The following is a 17,872-nucleotide window of genomic DNA, read 5'->3' as shown; positions in this document are numbered from 1 at the left end:
CTAGACAATTATTCCTCTTGGTCTCTTAAAAAAAAATAATACTCTCCTCTGGTATTTCATACTAATTTTGTCTTTTCTCTGCATACTGTAAATAAAATAATTTAAGTCAACAAAATACTTTCTACTGACCTCAGCAGCTTCTTGCTGTTGCTTGACTACAGATGGGTCAACTCCAGGTCCCTCCAGTTCTCGAATGAAGTCCTGAGTATCTTTAATAGTAGCTACAAGAGCCATATGATCACACCAAAACTTTTCAGCTAGTTCCATTACGTCCAACAGCTTGGCCTCCCTTTCCTCAGTCAAGGTCTGGATGTCTTCCCAAATGAGGACCATTTGGTCTAGTTTATCTTGAACAGCTAAACAACAAAGAAACTAGATTACTACCTTGGCAAACAATTCTTGGCCGTAAATCTCTCTACAGTTCTACAGCAGAAACATATGTGTACATTTTAAAATTTAGACTCTAAAATTGTTTCTTTACAGGACCCCTTATAACGTTAAGTGGAAACAACCAACATGGCCTTTAAAAATAAAACAAAGGCCATATCCACAAATTATTTTAAACGAATGCTTTGCTTTTATAAATCTTTAGCAGCTTCTCCAGGAGAACACAATCCCCAGATTAGCGGTCACCAGAAATACAGATTTTTATATGCTGCAGCTTGCTGTATTTCCACTACATGAAACTTTCCTCAGTCTACTACCTTTAGCTGATATATCCTTATCAGCTCCTTCTGAGCGAGCAATCATTTCCTCCCCTCTCTGTTTAAGTGTCTCATACACCGGCTGAAGTTTTTCCAGATCCACTGACACATTCTTATTTTCACTGATTTGCTCTTTAATCTTCTCAACCTCTGCTGAGATTGAAGGTGGTTGCCTCAGACGTTCAACTATGCGTTTCAGACTCTCAAGAGTTGGATCTATCTTGTCATGGAACTGGGAGGGTGGTAAAGGACAGAAAGAAGTGGCAGAGAAATTAGAAAAAAACAACTGAAAAATGGCATCTGAAATTCTCTTGGAAAAAGGTACTTTAAAATGAACATATTTAACATCTCTATCCAAGTATATGCAACTTGCGATACCCCGCTTTGTGGTTCTTCCCCTCTTTTACTATTTAAATTACAAAAATGACCTTGCAAAATGGTACTTCCTCTCAGATTTAAGAATTTTACTACGAAGTCTGGGTTCAGTCCCGAGATGCTCCACCTGAAGATATTATACATATGGCAGAATTTACTTGCATTTAGTCCTGTGTAATTCATACAGTAGTTTGTACCTTATTTTGGAGACCCATGGCTTTCTGATTTCATCATTTTAGAAAGATATTTACCTTAATATTAAACACATACATTTTCATATCAGGACCAACATACTGGTATATAACCACCTATTAAGATTTGATATGTACGATCATTCAAAAAGACATTTGTTAGTGCCCAGGTGATGCTTGTTAGTGCAGTAAAGGTACATTACTTTCTTCAACTAAAAGCACACAACAGCATCTATTATGTTCACCCACGCTTGACTGAGTCCAGGTAGGTGCCCAGAAACTCAATTACAGCTATGTTAACATGGTTCATCCTTTGGTACAGGTCCAAAATTAGCCTCTACTATATGCTTTCGGATCCCTAGAGATTCCTAAACATATCTCACTACCATGCCCCTTTCAAATCACAGAAATTAATAAATGGAGGATCATTAAATGCACCCACAAAGATCTACAAAAAGCACTCTTGACTACACTTGGGAAAGGTGCTAGAAAGAGCACAGCAAAACAAGATTACCTTATGTGAGCAAATAGCTACATCCTTTCTATTCAAAGGAATATAGGCAATACAAATGTAATTCCTTTTTCCCACCATACAACTCACTTCAAATCAGACTCTGTGACTAACGTTACAGACTCAGTGTTTTTGTTAGAAGTGTGAATATCATACAAACCAGCAAAATGTGTTATGAAAGATAAGTAGCCTTCCCACGTTCAAGACTTCTGAAAAACTGATTGTGGCAACAAAACCGTACAAAAGTGATAAAAAATGTAATTAAATTGGCAATACTCAGGTCTAATTTTAGGACGTATATATTACATTTTAAAATTGTCAGTGCATTCAGTGGGCCTCCTTATATTCGTACTTCAATGAATGAGATAAGGTGTTTTAGAATTTAAAAGGAAGAAAATGCAAGTCATTACAACCTCTCATCCTGGCTCCATAGGTTATGTCCTGCCTTTGATACATAATGCAATTTAATATAATTTAAAACCTGAGGAGTTAAATAATTATTCTTCCAGGACTGTCTAGACAAACATTGACATAGCCATCATAGTACAGAGCCCTGATAATATATATTTACGTATCTTAATAAAAAAAGGAGATTATATAAAATTACATTCTGGGCGTTACAATGTTTTGCTTTGCCATCTGCATATACATTTACATATATAAAATGAACCTTTAAGTATTGCATAAATAATTAAGTATTTTCTCAACATCTGATTATATTCTACCTGTCACCAAGGAATGTGCTTTTATTCTTGCTTCCTGTACTTAGCCAGTACAACATGTTAACGTCTATCACATACAAAGCAGGGACTCAATTGCTAAGTAAATATCTTGATTTTCAAATGTGCAGCTCCAAATAGGGGGAGGACTGAGCATTTATGACAAAGAAAAAAATGAATCTAAATAATCAGGCATCTTTCAGAGGTGTGAATAAGGAAGGTGTTTAGAATGACTTCAAGTATAATATAATGTCTATAACCAGTTCAAAAGCAGGATGATATCTGATGTCACTGTTTTTCCTTAGGTTCTTAAACTCAGTCTGCAGGGGCTAGGAACATGACATTAAGTACAATGACCTATGACAAAAATTATTTAGAGTGTAGACTTGATGAGAACTATAAGGTGTATTTCTTTATTTAGTTTTTTAGACCTAGGCAGAATATAGCACTTAATTTCCAGCGAACAGAGAAAAAGGGAAATTTCCTATAAAAACGGCTGTATAGAACAAAGTATTTTTATTTAGGTTTTTGTATGGGTTCATGTAGGCGGTTTTACTGAGTTCTTTTATGAAGTTGGGGTTGAGTAAGTTTGGGTTTAATGACAATTAACCCAACATTTAAAGGTCTCTAGAATGTGATACCTAACAATACTCTAATCGAGGTTCATTGCATAGGCTGATGAACCTAAAATACACATGGACTTGATCTGAATTTTATGCTTATGATGACATTTGGTGAGGTCTAACTTTGCTCGCAATACTTTTACGTAACAGTTCAAGCATATGTTACGTTGAGTTCTTGTGGGTCTGCAACAAAGACCAAATGCCATTACCAAGTCAAACTACCCTCTAGTTCCATTGGTAACGGACTGTAACTAAAGCTGCCAAGTTTGAGATATAACTATACTAAAGTTAACTGATCAATGGTGGCATCTATATACAAATGAAGCATCAGCTAGTAACAAACCAGCAAGAGAAAACAGAATAAAGTGAAAATAAAATCCCACATTTTTAGACCAAATGTTCCTTTTTTACTTCAAAATTAAGCAATAACATTTTTCAACTGCAGCAGTCATAATACTGACCAATATATAAAATTATAACCCCTCAAGAAATAGAAAAATCAGTGCCATAAGCAGCAATATGAACATCACAGGCCATTAGGTTGAAAAATACAGATATAAGAGCAGTTTAGTCCTGATATATACATGCAAGATGACAATGTCTGCGTATCTTTCCATTTGAATGAATCTAATTATACTTCAAACTTAAATTGATACCTGGGTACACTGAGAAATGGCTTCATCCAATGCCAGTGCTCGCTTTTTGACATCTTCTTTAATTTTACTGTAAAGGGTGTCAGCTGCCACATATTTCTCTTGGATAGAAAAACCTTCTCCTGGGCTCAGCTCCAGCAACTGAGGCCCGGTTTTGTTCATCTTATCTATATGAGGCTTGTGCTCAGCGATCAGCTCACGCAGTTGCTATAACAAACGAAACAACTTATCAGTTTCTTATGCTTGCACCACCACATTACAGCCATCCACACCTCTAACACATCCAGCTGGCAAGAAATTCCAAACAAATACCCTTCATCCTAATGTAAAGCATAAATAATATCAAATAAAGATAGTGACTGCTCTGCCAGTGATGCTCCCATTTCAACACAGAGCTATCCAGGCATGAAACATCACAATTAGAGACGCACTGGAAAGATCCATGCAATACTCTTGTAGGACATATGATTACAGGTAAAATATAAGATGTTAACTATGCATATGATGCTGGCAACAGACGCTCCCCATCATATTTAGTACCTATAATGACAGAAGTGGCAACAATATACGAGGCAGGTGCATAACACCATCACGTGTATACTTTTCACGTTGATACTTGTCACTTGCCGCAAAGCCTTCCATTGAAGAACATCATAGAAAGAGGTACTGGCATTGCAAGAATATTAATTCAAATTATCCGTGATTTAAGAAGAGGAAACTAGCACAAGGAAGAGTCGAAGAAATCAGTGAAAAGGACAAAAGGACAAGTAAGACTGATCAGTAGAGACCTATCAACCTAGTTTAGCAGTCTCCCCTCTGGCCACAAGACCCCTGTGTCTTCACAATAGCGCTATTACTTAACTGACACAAAGTTTAACAAATAATTAATAAGTAAATTAAATCTGATCTCAGCTGTCTACTCCCTCTCATCATTCACCCCCGAAGTAAGTCAAAATGGTGCAGAAGACTGTGCAGAGGCTTGTGGAAGTGAAAGGTCACAAGGCGTCTTCCAATTTGCTTAAGGATTTTGCATTTGTTTACTGGCACCCAGAGATCTGACAAAAGGGAAAGGTTTTTTGTGGGACTAGCCTGATCCTTCCCTGCAGTTTTATTTATTTCATTCCTCCCTTTTCAGAAAAATCCTACTGTCTTGTGAGGCACTGTTCCTCTCGGTGCGTTTCTATCCTATAGCCCCTGTGCAGGAACATGAGAGGCACATGCTCTGTTCCTCCCAGCTCAGAGTTTGTTTAAATTAATGAAGACAAAGAAAAGGGCCTATATCAGCCTCAGTGTAAATAAATCCTCTTCAACTAAGGTCCTTCCCTTAAAAAGAAATCCTGATACTGGCTTCTCCCCAGAAGAGGAGAGGTTGACAAGACTGAAAAGACAGTGACCATGACTGCACAGTCCCCTGATAACAAAACAGCAATGAAAATACAAAAGCCCCTGAACTCTAGCTACTTACTGAGGACATAACTCTATTTGTATACCTTGCAACAAGAAAAATAATGTTGATTAGCACAGAAGAGGAAAAGGTTAAACTAAAAACAGTTTGAAAGTTTTCAGAAAATAATTTTGTGTGCTTTATTTTTGTGCACAAATAGATGATTTGACACAAAGGCACAAGAGTGCACATTTCTGGGTCCAAACTTTATGCTAGTACTCTGCCCACAGCTCAGTTCAAACTAAACTGACTGCATGTTACTCACACAGAATCAACTCTATGAATTCCATGACTTGGAACAAAGATAGTCATCAGTAAATACATCAGAACAGAAATGAAAGCGAATATAGAAAACTGTTTTCAATTCATATTCAGAACCACCTTCTTTTTTTTCTTAATAGAACAATAAATTATTTGGTCTTCTCCATGATCTACTATTGGGTAAACAATTCCAGTAAACAAGTATTGCAGATCAGATTCTGCCTGACATAAATCTTCTACTTAACAAACAAATCTCAGCTAATGGCATAGCCCAGGGAAAATGCAAAAATAGAAGCTCATCTGAAGGGTCTCTCATGTAAGCAGAATGATTAAACTAGATGAGGAACAATCCTGTAAGTAAAGCAAGTGTGATTTAGTTCACGGTGACTAATCGAGATAGCTTGTAAAGCTCATGTTATATAGCTAGTCTTAATAGAGCACGTTTGTTCACAGTGGACATAATAGGAAGACAAATGAGTGAACCCAGTGTTTACCCATACATAAAAGTGGCACTAACTGGTCTCAGAGTAAACAACTTGAAGTAAACTTTGAAGCCAGGGTTCATCCTATCTAACTTGAGTCACTCAATTGAGGCAGCTAAAATAAAAAAACCTAGTTACTCTGTGCTCAGCAGGGAGACACAGGTATCTCCAGCAGCTATATGGGCTTTGCATGTGCCAAAACATGCAGGTTTTTAACCTCAGTGGGATACATATGATTCCATGTGATAGTAGCAGCCAGATATGAAAAGTACTAATATTTATCCCAGCTGATTATTCCTCCATGTAAGTAAGCCCATATGGCGGTCAGCCTACAACATTGTTGCCTCTATTTTCTGATTATGGTAAACAATTATGTCTTTTAATTATTAGATAACAAACATATTTGACATGAGAAATGATTATGGGATTTCCTGGAACCCAAGCAATCAATTCTTGGCCCTCTAATTGTCCATCTTCCCGGCTCAGCTAAGTTTAGTTCCAATGATACCAACAAAACAAAAGCCAAATTTTTTACATGTACATAAGAGCAACATATGTGCATATTTGTATAAAGACAGTACACAAAGGCAGCATTTCACTTCCAGCATGCTGACAGCAGGTACTCCAGTTCTTTAGATAGTCATGTTTTACCCTCCTCTGTTTCTTGCTACAACATCCCATGTCTGTTCTTTCTGTTTATGGGTTTGGTTTGTTCTAATACTGACATTAATGTATACTTTTAAATATACTTCTTAACTACTAACTTTTATGTGCTCAGTTCTCTATTATGGCAATTTTTTCCCCTTTAACCCTCTTTTATGCTTATATATTGTTTGCTGCCTTCCCCAGAGAATCTTGTTTGCATGCACACTTTAGGAAACAGTAGAAGCATGATTGAAAACCTATTTATTTTGTATTATTATTTTAAAGAACTATTTTTTCAACAGAAGTATAACTGTCTGGGTTTTAAGCATTTAGCAGAGTACTCCACAGTTTTAAGCAGAATACTACTTCGTTTCTAACACTTTGTTTTTGACAGCTGGCAAAATGCTTACCCTATGCTCTTCTTGTTGTTGCTTTAAAGTTTCATATTCAAGAGCTGGCGCAGGAAGCTGAGAGATGATCATTTCTGTTTCAGTTAACCATGGCCACAGCTCTTCATAAGTCTCCCAGAACTGGTTAACCAGAGACTGAGCCCGTTCCAGCTGGAGGTTTCTCTCAGAGTTCATTTGACAGACTGCATCATATTTCTGTAAGAGGCTTTCCATTTTTTTCTGTAAAATAATATTAACAAAAAAAAGCAATGTATGTTTTTCCATGCGTCTATCACCTTCATTTCTAAACAACCTTTGATAATCATAGCACCAAACCACAGTAAACCAAATTTTCGTTTTGATAATGTTTCTACAGTGCCAGTGTTTAAGGTGGACAGAATCAATATTGCGGGAGATCGGACTCTGGCAGAGTACTTTCAAAGTAATTAAAACATATTTAATGATATTTACAAATAACACTTTATTCATACAGCTTCCAGTCAAGCTGCAAATGATTTGACTGCAGATCTTAGCCCCACTTCCTTATTGAAGACGCTTATCTTCAGTGACAGTTGGCAGAAACTAAGGTTTCCACAGCATTTCTGAATCAAAGCATCACGAACAATACACAAAAATCTGTTGGGTTTTTTTTTTATTTAAACCTGGCAAGAGAATAGGGTATACTGTTGTGCCTATAGCCTAAAAACTTGCAACAGAAACTGCAAAACATTGTTTTCCAGGTTAGTATACCTTAATTAATGAGGATGTGTTACCATTAAAATGTGATAGAACTACAAGGTTTAAACATTACAAATCTACTGTATTTGGGCACACGATAATAAAAGAAAAGATCAACTAGCTATACATTTTTCCTGTGGAAGACTGCCCATGTTATCATTTTTATGAAATATTATATGTGACAATGCACATAAATGCTAGCCTTGGAAAAACTAGACATATAAGCAAGCCATTGAATGGGAAGTAAAGAATCTTTTTTGGCAGAACAAGCTATCCTTTCATTTGTTATGTCTTGCATGTAAATTAAGAATAGAGATGCTATCCAAAGGACAAAACAGCCTAGCACACAAATATACAGTATTTTTGACAAATACAAATATTTAATAGAGACTCACATAAAACTGCTCTCCCTTATGACTACAGTTTCACAGACAGAACATCTCATCTATTTTAAATTCACTTAAGCGTAAATCAAATTTATTCAGAGAGCCTGCAGCAGAGCACAATTAGTGAAGTATTGTTGTTCAAGGAGGGTGGTCACTGGAAGGACTAAATTTACACAACATATTCAGCCTCACCGTAATTTAGCAAAAAAACTCAACCGCACAACTAACCCATTCTTATATGCCAACACAAAAAATCTGCCTCTATATATATACAGCCCCAACATCAGGGTCTCTATGTGTGTGTGCAATAAACAAAGGCATAAGAAAGCCTTTCATAGGCTATGTTAGTGAACAGGATGGAATAATCTTGGCAAGTAAGGTCTACGCTGAAATCAGCACAAACGGAAGTAAAGATTCACGCTGAGGTGCATAGCCATCGAAGCTGGCACAGAAATACACATGCCAAGAGCGTCACTGACCCTAGAGTACTGGCGAAGATAGACAGCCAGATTCCACACACAACACCCCAGATGACTAATACCTATTCACTCAATCATCCGTTGACTAAAATACTCTTTACCATGGATGAAGATGATAAATGGGGCTCCAAATCGGTGTCAGGCAACGAAGCAAGTACACAGTGTTTACTCTTTGAACATCCTGAAGGAAGGAGAGTGATACACAACAGCATTTCTTCTAGTATTACAATCCTCAGACTAGAAGTGGCTGTAATTAATACTTTTTCATTAGTATTTCAAAAAAGACACTACAGAAATCCTCCTACTTATATATTGACTGCATATCTACCACTGTAGCTGCAATTTAAGGCACTTTACCTTCATGGTCTGTTTCTCTTCATCAGTGCATGTGTTCATAATCTTATCCCCAGATTTAACAAGTTCATCTATAGTATCTTTGTGCCTCAAAATCTCCATGGTAAAAGCCTTGAAACACAATAAAAATTGGTCAGCCAAAAAAAAAAAAATAGAGTACATGGAGCAAACCCTATTTTTGAAGTGCATTATGATGGACTGAAAATTAAATCATGCCAGTACATTTTCTAGATGGAGAGTGTGCCGGCCAATAATTAACATGACAGTTGGAAATGCATTTCTTTTACCTTTTGAACTTGTAGCTGAGCTGTGGTCTGGTCTTGCTCAAGCCTAATATCACCCAGAGACATCAGTTTCTTTTCTGTTTCTGCAATCCAGGCAAATTCAGCATCAGCTGCTTGATCAAACTAAATGAGGGAGACATGAATTAGTTCAGCGGTTCTATAGACATGAAATTAGAATGACTGTTTCAAAAATTTTAAGGAAGATTAAAAAGCATACTTTTGAATTGTTAGAAAGATAGCAGCTCACTTTCTGTATAAGGTTTTTATATAAATGAAATACAAAGCCAAAAATGGTTCTCAGTGATTCTAATACAAGCAGCTTAATTCACAACTGTAACAAAGCAACAGAAGCAAATACATTTTTCCAAAGCCTACAGCTCTCTAACAGAAATAAGACAATAAAAACGATTATCATTTCAGAATTTTAACTAGACTTTATTTTCATTTTATTCTACTTTCACATCTCTTTTCCATCTCTATGTTTATTATTACTGCTAGTATTGCAATTATCCTAAGAAATAGTTGTTTGATGTTATCCTTTTAATCTTAAGAGCTGCTTTCGTATTAAATGATAAAGGCAAAACAATCACAATTCAACTAAGCCAGTGGAAAAACCTCACTGAATTCAGAGAAGACAGGATTTCATTCAAAACTAGACCTTGGATTAAATGCGAAAATTCTTCGGGGCATTTGGGTGCAGCCAGTGCTTTTCGTAAAAGATTAACTTTTGACTACCATTAGTCAACACTTAAACATTTCAGAAATTACCTCAAAGCACTAAAGTAATAAGAGGATTTAAAGGATCTGTTTCTTACTAATTTGCAAAGGAGAGCATGAGATCCTGAAAAGAAGTATGTGGGGATCTAGTTCTTCTGAAAAGTAAGACCAAATTGAAAAAAAAAAATCATACATTCTCTCTTCAGCTCAAGTTTATAGGCATGTATCTTAGCACACACATGTTGCAGTACTCAACAGGGGCAACTTTGAGCTTGAGCCATAGATAAATATTACAGGGGATGATGAGATGCACAAAACAGTCATCGCAGAAACTACTAAGAACTAATTTATCAATTTATTTTAAACTCTGACCCCCACTGCAATTAGCTGAACATTAATATGGCTCTGAGTTATTGCAAAAGTCTATCAGGACGTTTTAGGTCAGTACCTGCTACTTATGCTGTTGATACCCACACTTTCCTCAGAAGTCTCTTTCTGACCACTCTCAGTCCCTCCTGTCTTTTAAATCTGCTCGTCTGTGCCTTTGTAGCTGTAGACCATGACAGCCCTGCTCCTATAATGTAGCTGGAGTTCACTTTAGCCACTAAATCACTCTTGTCTTAGTGGTTAATCATGAGTCATACAAAACCAAAAGAAGCAGTTCCAAGATTTCATTCTTTATGAGTCAATCTTTTTCAGCCTTTATAATCCATTTGTTACATGAAAGAGAGCACAAACGTTTTTTCACTATATGTCATTTCTCATATAAAGTAAGAGAAAGTAAGTTTTGTCCTAAATATTGTGACTTCCTAATAGAAAGGTATGTTCTGAAACAATCAGTACTGTAAACATTAGCACAAAGCACATGCACCAGTGGTAGTTAAATCCTAGCTTTAGAAACTACAGTTCACAACCAAGCTCTTCAGAAGCCCATCTATTTATGATCCAAATGAATGAAATGAAGAAGGTGATTTCAAATGTGTTAGATGTATAAAGTAACTGCAGTGTGACTTCCTGATACCAAATATCCATGGGTATGTAAGTAATATTGAACAAATATTTAATGGCAGTAACAAAATCAAGGTGTGGCAGTGAAACTTCTGGGTTACATAGCATCGAGGAAGGACAGGACCCCAAACTCCATTTGCTGAGGGTATAGGATTTTCAATTTGTGATGTTCAAATATAACATTAAGGAATAAAAAGCACAAAATTGGTACTCTCTGCATCCAAAGTTTGAAGTGTTTTGTTCCCATTAGGCATGACAGTTATTTATGAGACCTGAACTTCACTTGAGTCACTATAAGATCATCTATTTCATCCCCACCCAGTTTAACGAAGCATAGTTCACTGTGGTACTTTTTCTTCTAACAAGGAATGACTGACTTCTGAATATGATGATGTTGTCATTTGCTCTGTGAATGCTTTCTAAAGCACTCTCTACGGCTGCTTTAGAGTGAAGTACAACAAGTAAGCCAAAAGTAGAATATGACCTTCTGTTTCTATGTAGCACTCCTTCACTAGGGTAAGACACCAACCAGTGCCTTCAGTATTGAGAAATGAAGATTAAAACATGTAGCTAAATTTATCTCTAGGATAACTCTTTCCATCTGGGAGCATTTTGCCCAGGTAGTTAAAAAGCAGGACACTGCATTAGTCTATTAAGCCTTCCAGCGTCTCTTCACAACATGAAACAATATGCTTACCCATTCATATAGCTTACTGCATTTCTCACCTTGGTCCAGTAACTTCTAGCACGAACCCCACACTACTCGCATTGAACCCTCATGTTCTTAGTGGCTCTGTCCTCCACCCAAACATTTTTAATAGTACAGGCACTTGAACAAGTCGCCACAGGGTAAGCTTACAGAGCACTAGCTTCTCAAAAAATATTTTTTATTTTGCATGGTCTTTCTCTGAGCTAAATGGAAAGTAGCTTATCCTTCACTGGAAGCGTGTTAAGCCACTTGATATTTATCATAGGATATAGTGTATAGGAGTATATTGTGGTGATGTGAGTTGGGCTGAAGTGGAAGTTAGGGGTATGCAGGACTAAGACACAATGTGCCCTTGCAACATTAGCTAGTGAAGCAGCAGCTCTGGACCTTTCATGCCTGGACCTGAGTCGGCTGAACTTGTGCTAGGGGATGCAACATAATCACAGAATTCAGAAAAGTTGAAGGAGAGCCAACATATACTCGCCTATCTCACCTTATCACTCACTAAAAAAAAAAAAAAAATCACCCTTCATTTTTGAGGATTTGGTTAATGAGACAAGATAATATTCATAGCTAACCCCTTAAAAAGGAACATGAAGTTATTTTTAATCTCAGTTACAAGATCTGAGTTACTGCCAGCCTCTTTCAGTCTGCTTTCAGCAAACATTGAAAATATCACACATGCTTTCACCTTGTCCTATTACAACTGTTTATGGGAACTATTAGCAGAAACAGAAATCTCCACCAATACTTTTATGCCTGAACTGTAGGCAAACACTGAAAAATTGTGTTTCCATGACGCATTTATAAGAAAGCTTAAATATGGGACTATTTAGTGATGAAATTAGAGTGCCAGTTCTCAAAGTGTACCCATATATACACACCTCTGTGCATGTATAGAAACCTCCACGTTAGATAATTCAATTTTTGAGCCCCAAGAAGAAAAGCATTGTGGATATGAATAAAAGCAATTGTTATTTAAATCCTCCACTACAGTTTGAACAAGATGATCCAGCTTTTAACTGTGGAAAGTAGAGAGGAGCTAGACAATCAGCTGATGCTAAAAGGTGTGGCAATCCTAGTGATTTCAGTGTTGCATCCAGTAAAATTGGCTGGGGATCTGGACCATATTTTACTTAACACAACATGATCTACAAAAGACATGGGCCATTCAGTTCCTACTTAAGCAAACTCCCACTTAAGGAGCCACAGGATAGTTACAGCAATTTTAGCTGCTGATGTTTGTGTCAACAAAAAGGCAGACAACTACAACAGGGTACATATTAGCTGAGGTCTGGCATTCATATCCTAACAGTGGAGTCGCATTTCATTCAAACAGGCCTTTTGCTGCTCAAGAACAACAAACTTTTGGCAACATTACTAAAGGATATCTTTTGGTCAGGTACACATGGCCAGAGACTGTTATTGCCCAAAGAACAGTTTTCAGTACCTGCTGGGTTCTCAGGATGGCAGCATCGATCTCATCCACCTTCTGAGAGATTGTGTCACTCACTAATCTGTAACGTTCGTTGTCCTCTGTTATCATCTTGTCAAGCCCCTCTCTGGCCCTCCACGGCACCAGCTCCAGGAAGGCACTGCCAACTTCATTCAGAGTGTCCAGTAAGCCTTTGTTGTTCTTTGCTTCTTTTTTCAACTCCTGAAAAAGGTCATTTAAAGTAAACATGCTAGCATACGACACACACAGCTTGTACATGTTTTTTTATTCTTTCAACTACTCCATGAGTCAAGAACTGAAATGTCTTCCATGCGAACCAAAGGATAAATTAGCACACTTATTTTCAGCTCAGTTGTATTAGGCTTTTTGATACTGTAAGCTGTTTGACAGAAAAGTGGGTGACTCTTGAAGAAAATCTTCTACAGAATTTATCTTAAATATAGTTCTCCAGTCAGTATGACAGTCTGAAATTCTTTGTAATTTATAAGAGTTGTTAATACTTAATGAAGCAACCAAAGAAAATAAGACTAATGGATATCCTTTGCAACCTGCAACTCCATAAGGAACTAAATCACCAGCAAGTGAAATCAGGCACACAATAAAGCAAAACACGATGAATTCAAATGATTTCTTAAATGAGCAATGACTAGCTTAAATTCTAATCAAATCATCACAATGCTTCAGGAATGAGTTTTCACCTGTATAGAAACCCCCACCACTGTTTCATTTCTTTTAATATATATTTAAGAAATTTAATGGAAAGGTTATTTTTTTTAGCTTCCCCCCCTCAACATTGCCCGCACCATCCAGTTTATACTACAATTTTTCTTTTCAGATAACTATTGTTAAACAAGATTAGTAATATGTATCTTAAATGCTGAGTCTTTTTATACTTTACAGGATTTTATCCACGTCACAACTGAAGTACCAAAATAACTTTGTTTGACAACTTAAGAGTTTTCCCAGGATTAGGTAGCTGCTTGAATAAAAAGGAAATGTTGTGCTTCTCTTGTGCTAAAAATAAACCTCAGCCCAATTTCATAAGTGATTATAATAGATGACTCTGGAAAGTGAGTTTGATTCTTAACTACTGTTACATTTAGTCAAATGATCTGATGCCAAAATTAGTTATTCACAGAACAACTTCATGCCAAACATAAGTTAACACAAAATCTAGCTGAATCATACAGCAATAAATAATTCACAGGTTCTAAAACCTACTTTTTGTCTCTCTTGTACTTGGCTTAATTCTTCACCCTTTGGTATTTGAGTTTCATATGAGAGTAGCTCCACCTCCACTTCGTCAAGCCATTTGCAGAGTTCCTCATGCGCTGAGTGCAGTTGACCTGCAAGCTGCAGAGCCTGCTCTAAGGTCTTGGATACATCAGAACTCAATTTCGTAATGTCTTTGTATCTCGCTTTAATGCCTTCCAGTTTATCTTGAATTATTACAACTTCATCACCTAAAATATCAAAGGGATGTTATTTCCTGTGATCACAAACATTTAAAAGCAAAAAAAACCCAAAAAAACCCAAATCCCAAACCCCACCTATTACAGAAATCTCAGCATTTAATTTATAAAATAACCCAAACAAGATGACAAGATCAATCCTCAACTGTTGTAAATTATCCTACTGTCACTAAAGTCCACAGAGCTAAGAAGTTTACCTCAGCTCAGGATCTGTCCTTCTGTCTTTTTTCTGCTTTACTAAACTATTAGAAACTAAGGACTTAGATCCAATATTTAGCACAAATGTTCTTTAAAAAAATCCACCCTTAAATTCACACTACTTCTTATAAAGGCCAAAAAAAAAAAAAAATTATAAAAGGGTTATTGAAAATGTGAAGGAAGAAGAATCAACAAAATAGTAGATTTTCAATTATAGTAACATCTGACTTCACTGTACACCCTCATTACTATTCATTTGAAACGCAACTCAAAAGGCTAAAATAAAAACAACCTACTGAAATTTATTAGTGTATATTCAGATTTCATTATAGACTATGCATAATGTCTAAGTTTGGAACAGAAAAGGCTACTCCCCCTGCCCCCAACCATATGTGTGTCTTAAGGAGTTCAAGAGCTTTAGAAGTACTGGAAAATCCGGACAGATGTTGATCTACAGAACAGACACATTGTGTACAACTGGAATGCAACTTTTCCCACAGTATTAGCTCCAATGGACGAAGCTTTCCTCTTGCAGTAAAAGGTAGTCTAATATCTCGTTCATCTGTGGATGCCTGCAGGGAATTGACTGCGTCCACTGCCAAACAGCCCTCCATTATGAGTAATGTCCGTAACTTGCTATTAGGAGTGGAATGCAGGTTCACTAAAACAATTTTCCACCAAAAATAATAAAGGATTCAAGGGCCAAATTCTCTACAGGCAAAAAAGGACTTTTGCTCACTTACATTAATAGTAAAATTGGCCCAAAACCATAACCTACCTTGACCTCAAACCTTTATTAAAATAAACAACTATGACTGCTTTAACCAGCAAATATGGACTAATATTTACAAGTTCCACTTCAATTTTCTCATAAGCACTTAGAAGAAAAAAAAGCCTGATGAATCATAGTTTTATATAAGCTCTCACCTGTTGTTTGCTTGAGAAGCTCTAAGCCATTTCGTATAGCCAAATCAACATTTTGTTTTCTAAGAAGAATCTCTTCCTGAAGATCCTAAGAGAAAAGGCCGCTTGTGTTAGCACAGACATAACAAATTACATTATTTTTATTCGGAATAAGCATATTGCCATTTTAAACAAAATATATTAATGAAAAACAAATGAAGTATGGAAATATAAATCAAATTTTAAAATGGATTAAATAATAAATGAACAGAAATCAAAATACCAGTAGTTCAGAGTGCTGTTTCTCAAGCAATTCTGTGTTGCAGTCTTGGACTGACAATTTGCTCAGTTTATCATGGATTTCATTCAGCCAGTTCATCAATTCAACTTCGTCCTCCCCAAAAATCTGAGCATTGCTGTAAGCTTGCTGGAGAAGTTCAGACCTGCTGTTGCTCTTCTCTTGAATCTCAATGTATCGGGCCTGAGAAGAATCTAGCTTTTCCTGCACCATATCTTTATCTTCCCTGGAGCTCATAGTCTTTAGAGACTGACCAGTGCTAATGGCCTGATGTAAACTCTTATTGTGAGCTAGGACATCATCTTCTAGGGCCTATATTTTTTTAAATAATAAAGAGTAATGGAAAAGAAAATCAGAGAAACGTAAAAGAAATGTAAGTGGAACTCAATAAAAACGGAACGAAAAAGGACATATTGCCAATGTAAATATATAAAACTCAAATTACAGAAAAAAAATTCAGTATGGTAAAACATGGGTACACCGCAACAGCTTTGCCAGTTGTGTTGTACTTTACAGAAATGTCTAAAAAGAATGACAGAAGCAAGTGTGTGGTTTGTATCTTACTTTATGCTGAGAAATTTGCTGCTGCAGTTTGGAGGCCTGCGTTCCAATGGGTTCTGCATTTGCAAGACTCTTCTCTGTGGCGGTCAGCCACTCCACCAGCGGCTCCAGAGCTTCATGGAACTGCTGCGCTACCACTGAGATGCCTTCCAACTGACGGTTCCTGTCAACACACCAAGAGAAAAGGTTATTTTTTGTGATGAAGTAAGTGTGAAATAGATTAAAAAAAAAAAAAAAAGCCCCTTGAATCCTCTGAAAAAAAAAATAAAAAAATTCTGTCTTATTGTAGGAACCAGTCACCAGATGAAATAAAAAAATATCCATGATACTCAATGAAAACCAAGCTAAAGTAAAAAACAAATAAAATTAAAAAAAAACAACACCTCCGAAGCTGTTTGAAACTCTTTTAGCTGATATGCAAGTTTTGCAAATAAAAAGAGTATCACTTTATTTATATACTTTTTGCTAAAAATAATCTAGGACTCAATTCAGCAAAACATTGTTTTATACCCAGTTAGGATAGTTCTCAAGTTTCTAGCTGTCTTCAAGCATGAAGTTACATTCCCTTGACTATTATACATGTTTAAAGTTAGGCAAAGGCTTTACTGAACCAGAACATGTTGTCATGCTTCCTCAGCGTTGTAAAATATCTTTAAACATTTGTTCAACGATGTGAACAGAACTATTTGGCTCTACTTTTGCATCTCTTGCTCTGGATAAAAGCTGTCAATGAAGTTAATGAGAAAATGTTAATAAAGCACAGAGACTTGACCTCCAAAATAAAAAAGCAGTATCTAAAACATTTATGTTTCAGATTATTACATTTCAGAGAAGGCTCTTGATTACTTGAAGAGACTTCTCTACAACCACTGCTGAAAAAATTTCATTCAAGCAGACTTTTAAGAGAGATTTGCCCTACATGAAAAACATCATAATATTGTCTTTCAGATGGGGATCTCATTCCAGATAAAAGCTATGTTTATACATGCTTCCCAAGGCTTATAAACAAGGTAGACTTGACACACTTAGCCACAGAACACTCAGTGAAGTACTCTACATAATTTTCAAAATCATCCTTGAATCTCCTCTTCATTTCTAGAGACCAGCCAAAGTAAAATGGAGACAGGTTTGCGGCTAACAGATGTCTTGGAAAAAGTTGCAATTTGATTTTTAATTAAATGTCACCAGACTGGGAGTATAATATTAAATTAAATGTGACATTAACATTTACCCCAGCTAATGAATCAGATTCCTTCAATTTAAAAAAAAAAAAAGAAAGAGGAAAATAATGGTCTATTAGTGGTTGACTCTA

The 17,872-nt window shown here is 36.4% G+C and overlaps 1 protein-coding gene across 5 annotated transcripts in view; it reads right to left on the bottom strand.

Moving 5' to 3' along the window:
• Positions 1-17,872, bottom strand: part of DST (dystonin) — a 319,817-nt gene that overhangs the window by 47,107 nt on the left and 254,838 nt on the right. For 4 of the 5 annotated variants that reach the window (XM_059835839.1, XM_059835841.1, XM_059835842.1 and 1 more), the window contains 11 exons: positions 16,564-16,723; positions 15,985-16,311; positions 15,726-15,810; positions 14,350-14,591; positions 13,123-13,329; positions 9,242-9,361; positions 8,958-9,065; positions 7,019-7,237; positions 3,780-3,983; positions 705-936; positions 130-356 (listed from right to left, as the gene is read on the bottom strand). In XM_059835839.1, coding sequence (XP_059691822.1) covers positions 130-356; positions 705-936; positions 3,780-3,983; positions 7,019-7,237; positions 8,958-9,065; positions 9,242-9,361; positions 13,123-13,329; positions 14,350-14,591; positions 15,726-15,810; positions 15,985-16,311; positions 16,564-16,723 — 2,131 coding nt within the window. The remainder of the gene's footprint in view (positions 1-129; positions 357-704; positions 937-3,779; positions 3,984-7,018; positions 7,238-8,957; positions 9,066-9,241; positions 9,362-13,122; positions 13,330-14,349; positions 14,592-15,725; positions 15,811-15,984; positions 16,312-16,563; positions 16,724-17,872) is intronic. The other variant, XM_059835843.1, reaches the window with a different exon arrangement.

Source organism: Gavia stellata, chromosome 2, assembly GCF_030936135.1.
Source record: "Gavia stellata isolate bGavSte3 chromosome 2, bGavSte3.hap2, whole genome shotgun sequence".
NCBI classification, from domain to species: domain Eukaryota; kingdom Metazoa; phylum Chordata; class Aves; order Gaviiformes; family Gaviidae; genus Gavia; species Gavia stellata.
This window is presented reverse-complemented; position numbering and strand designations above follow the sequence as displayed.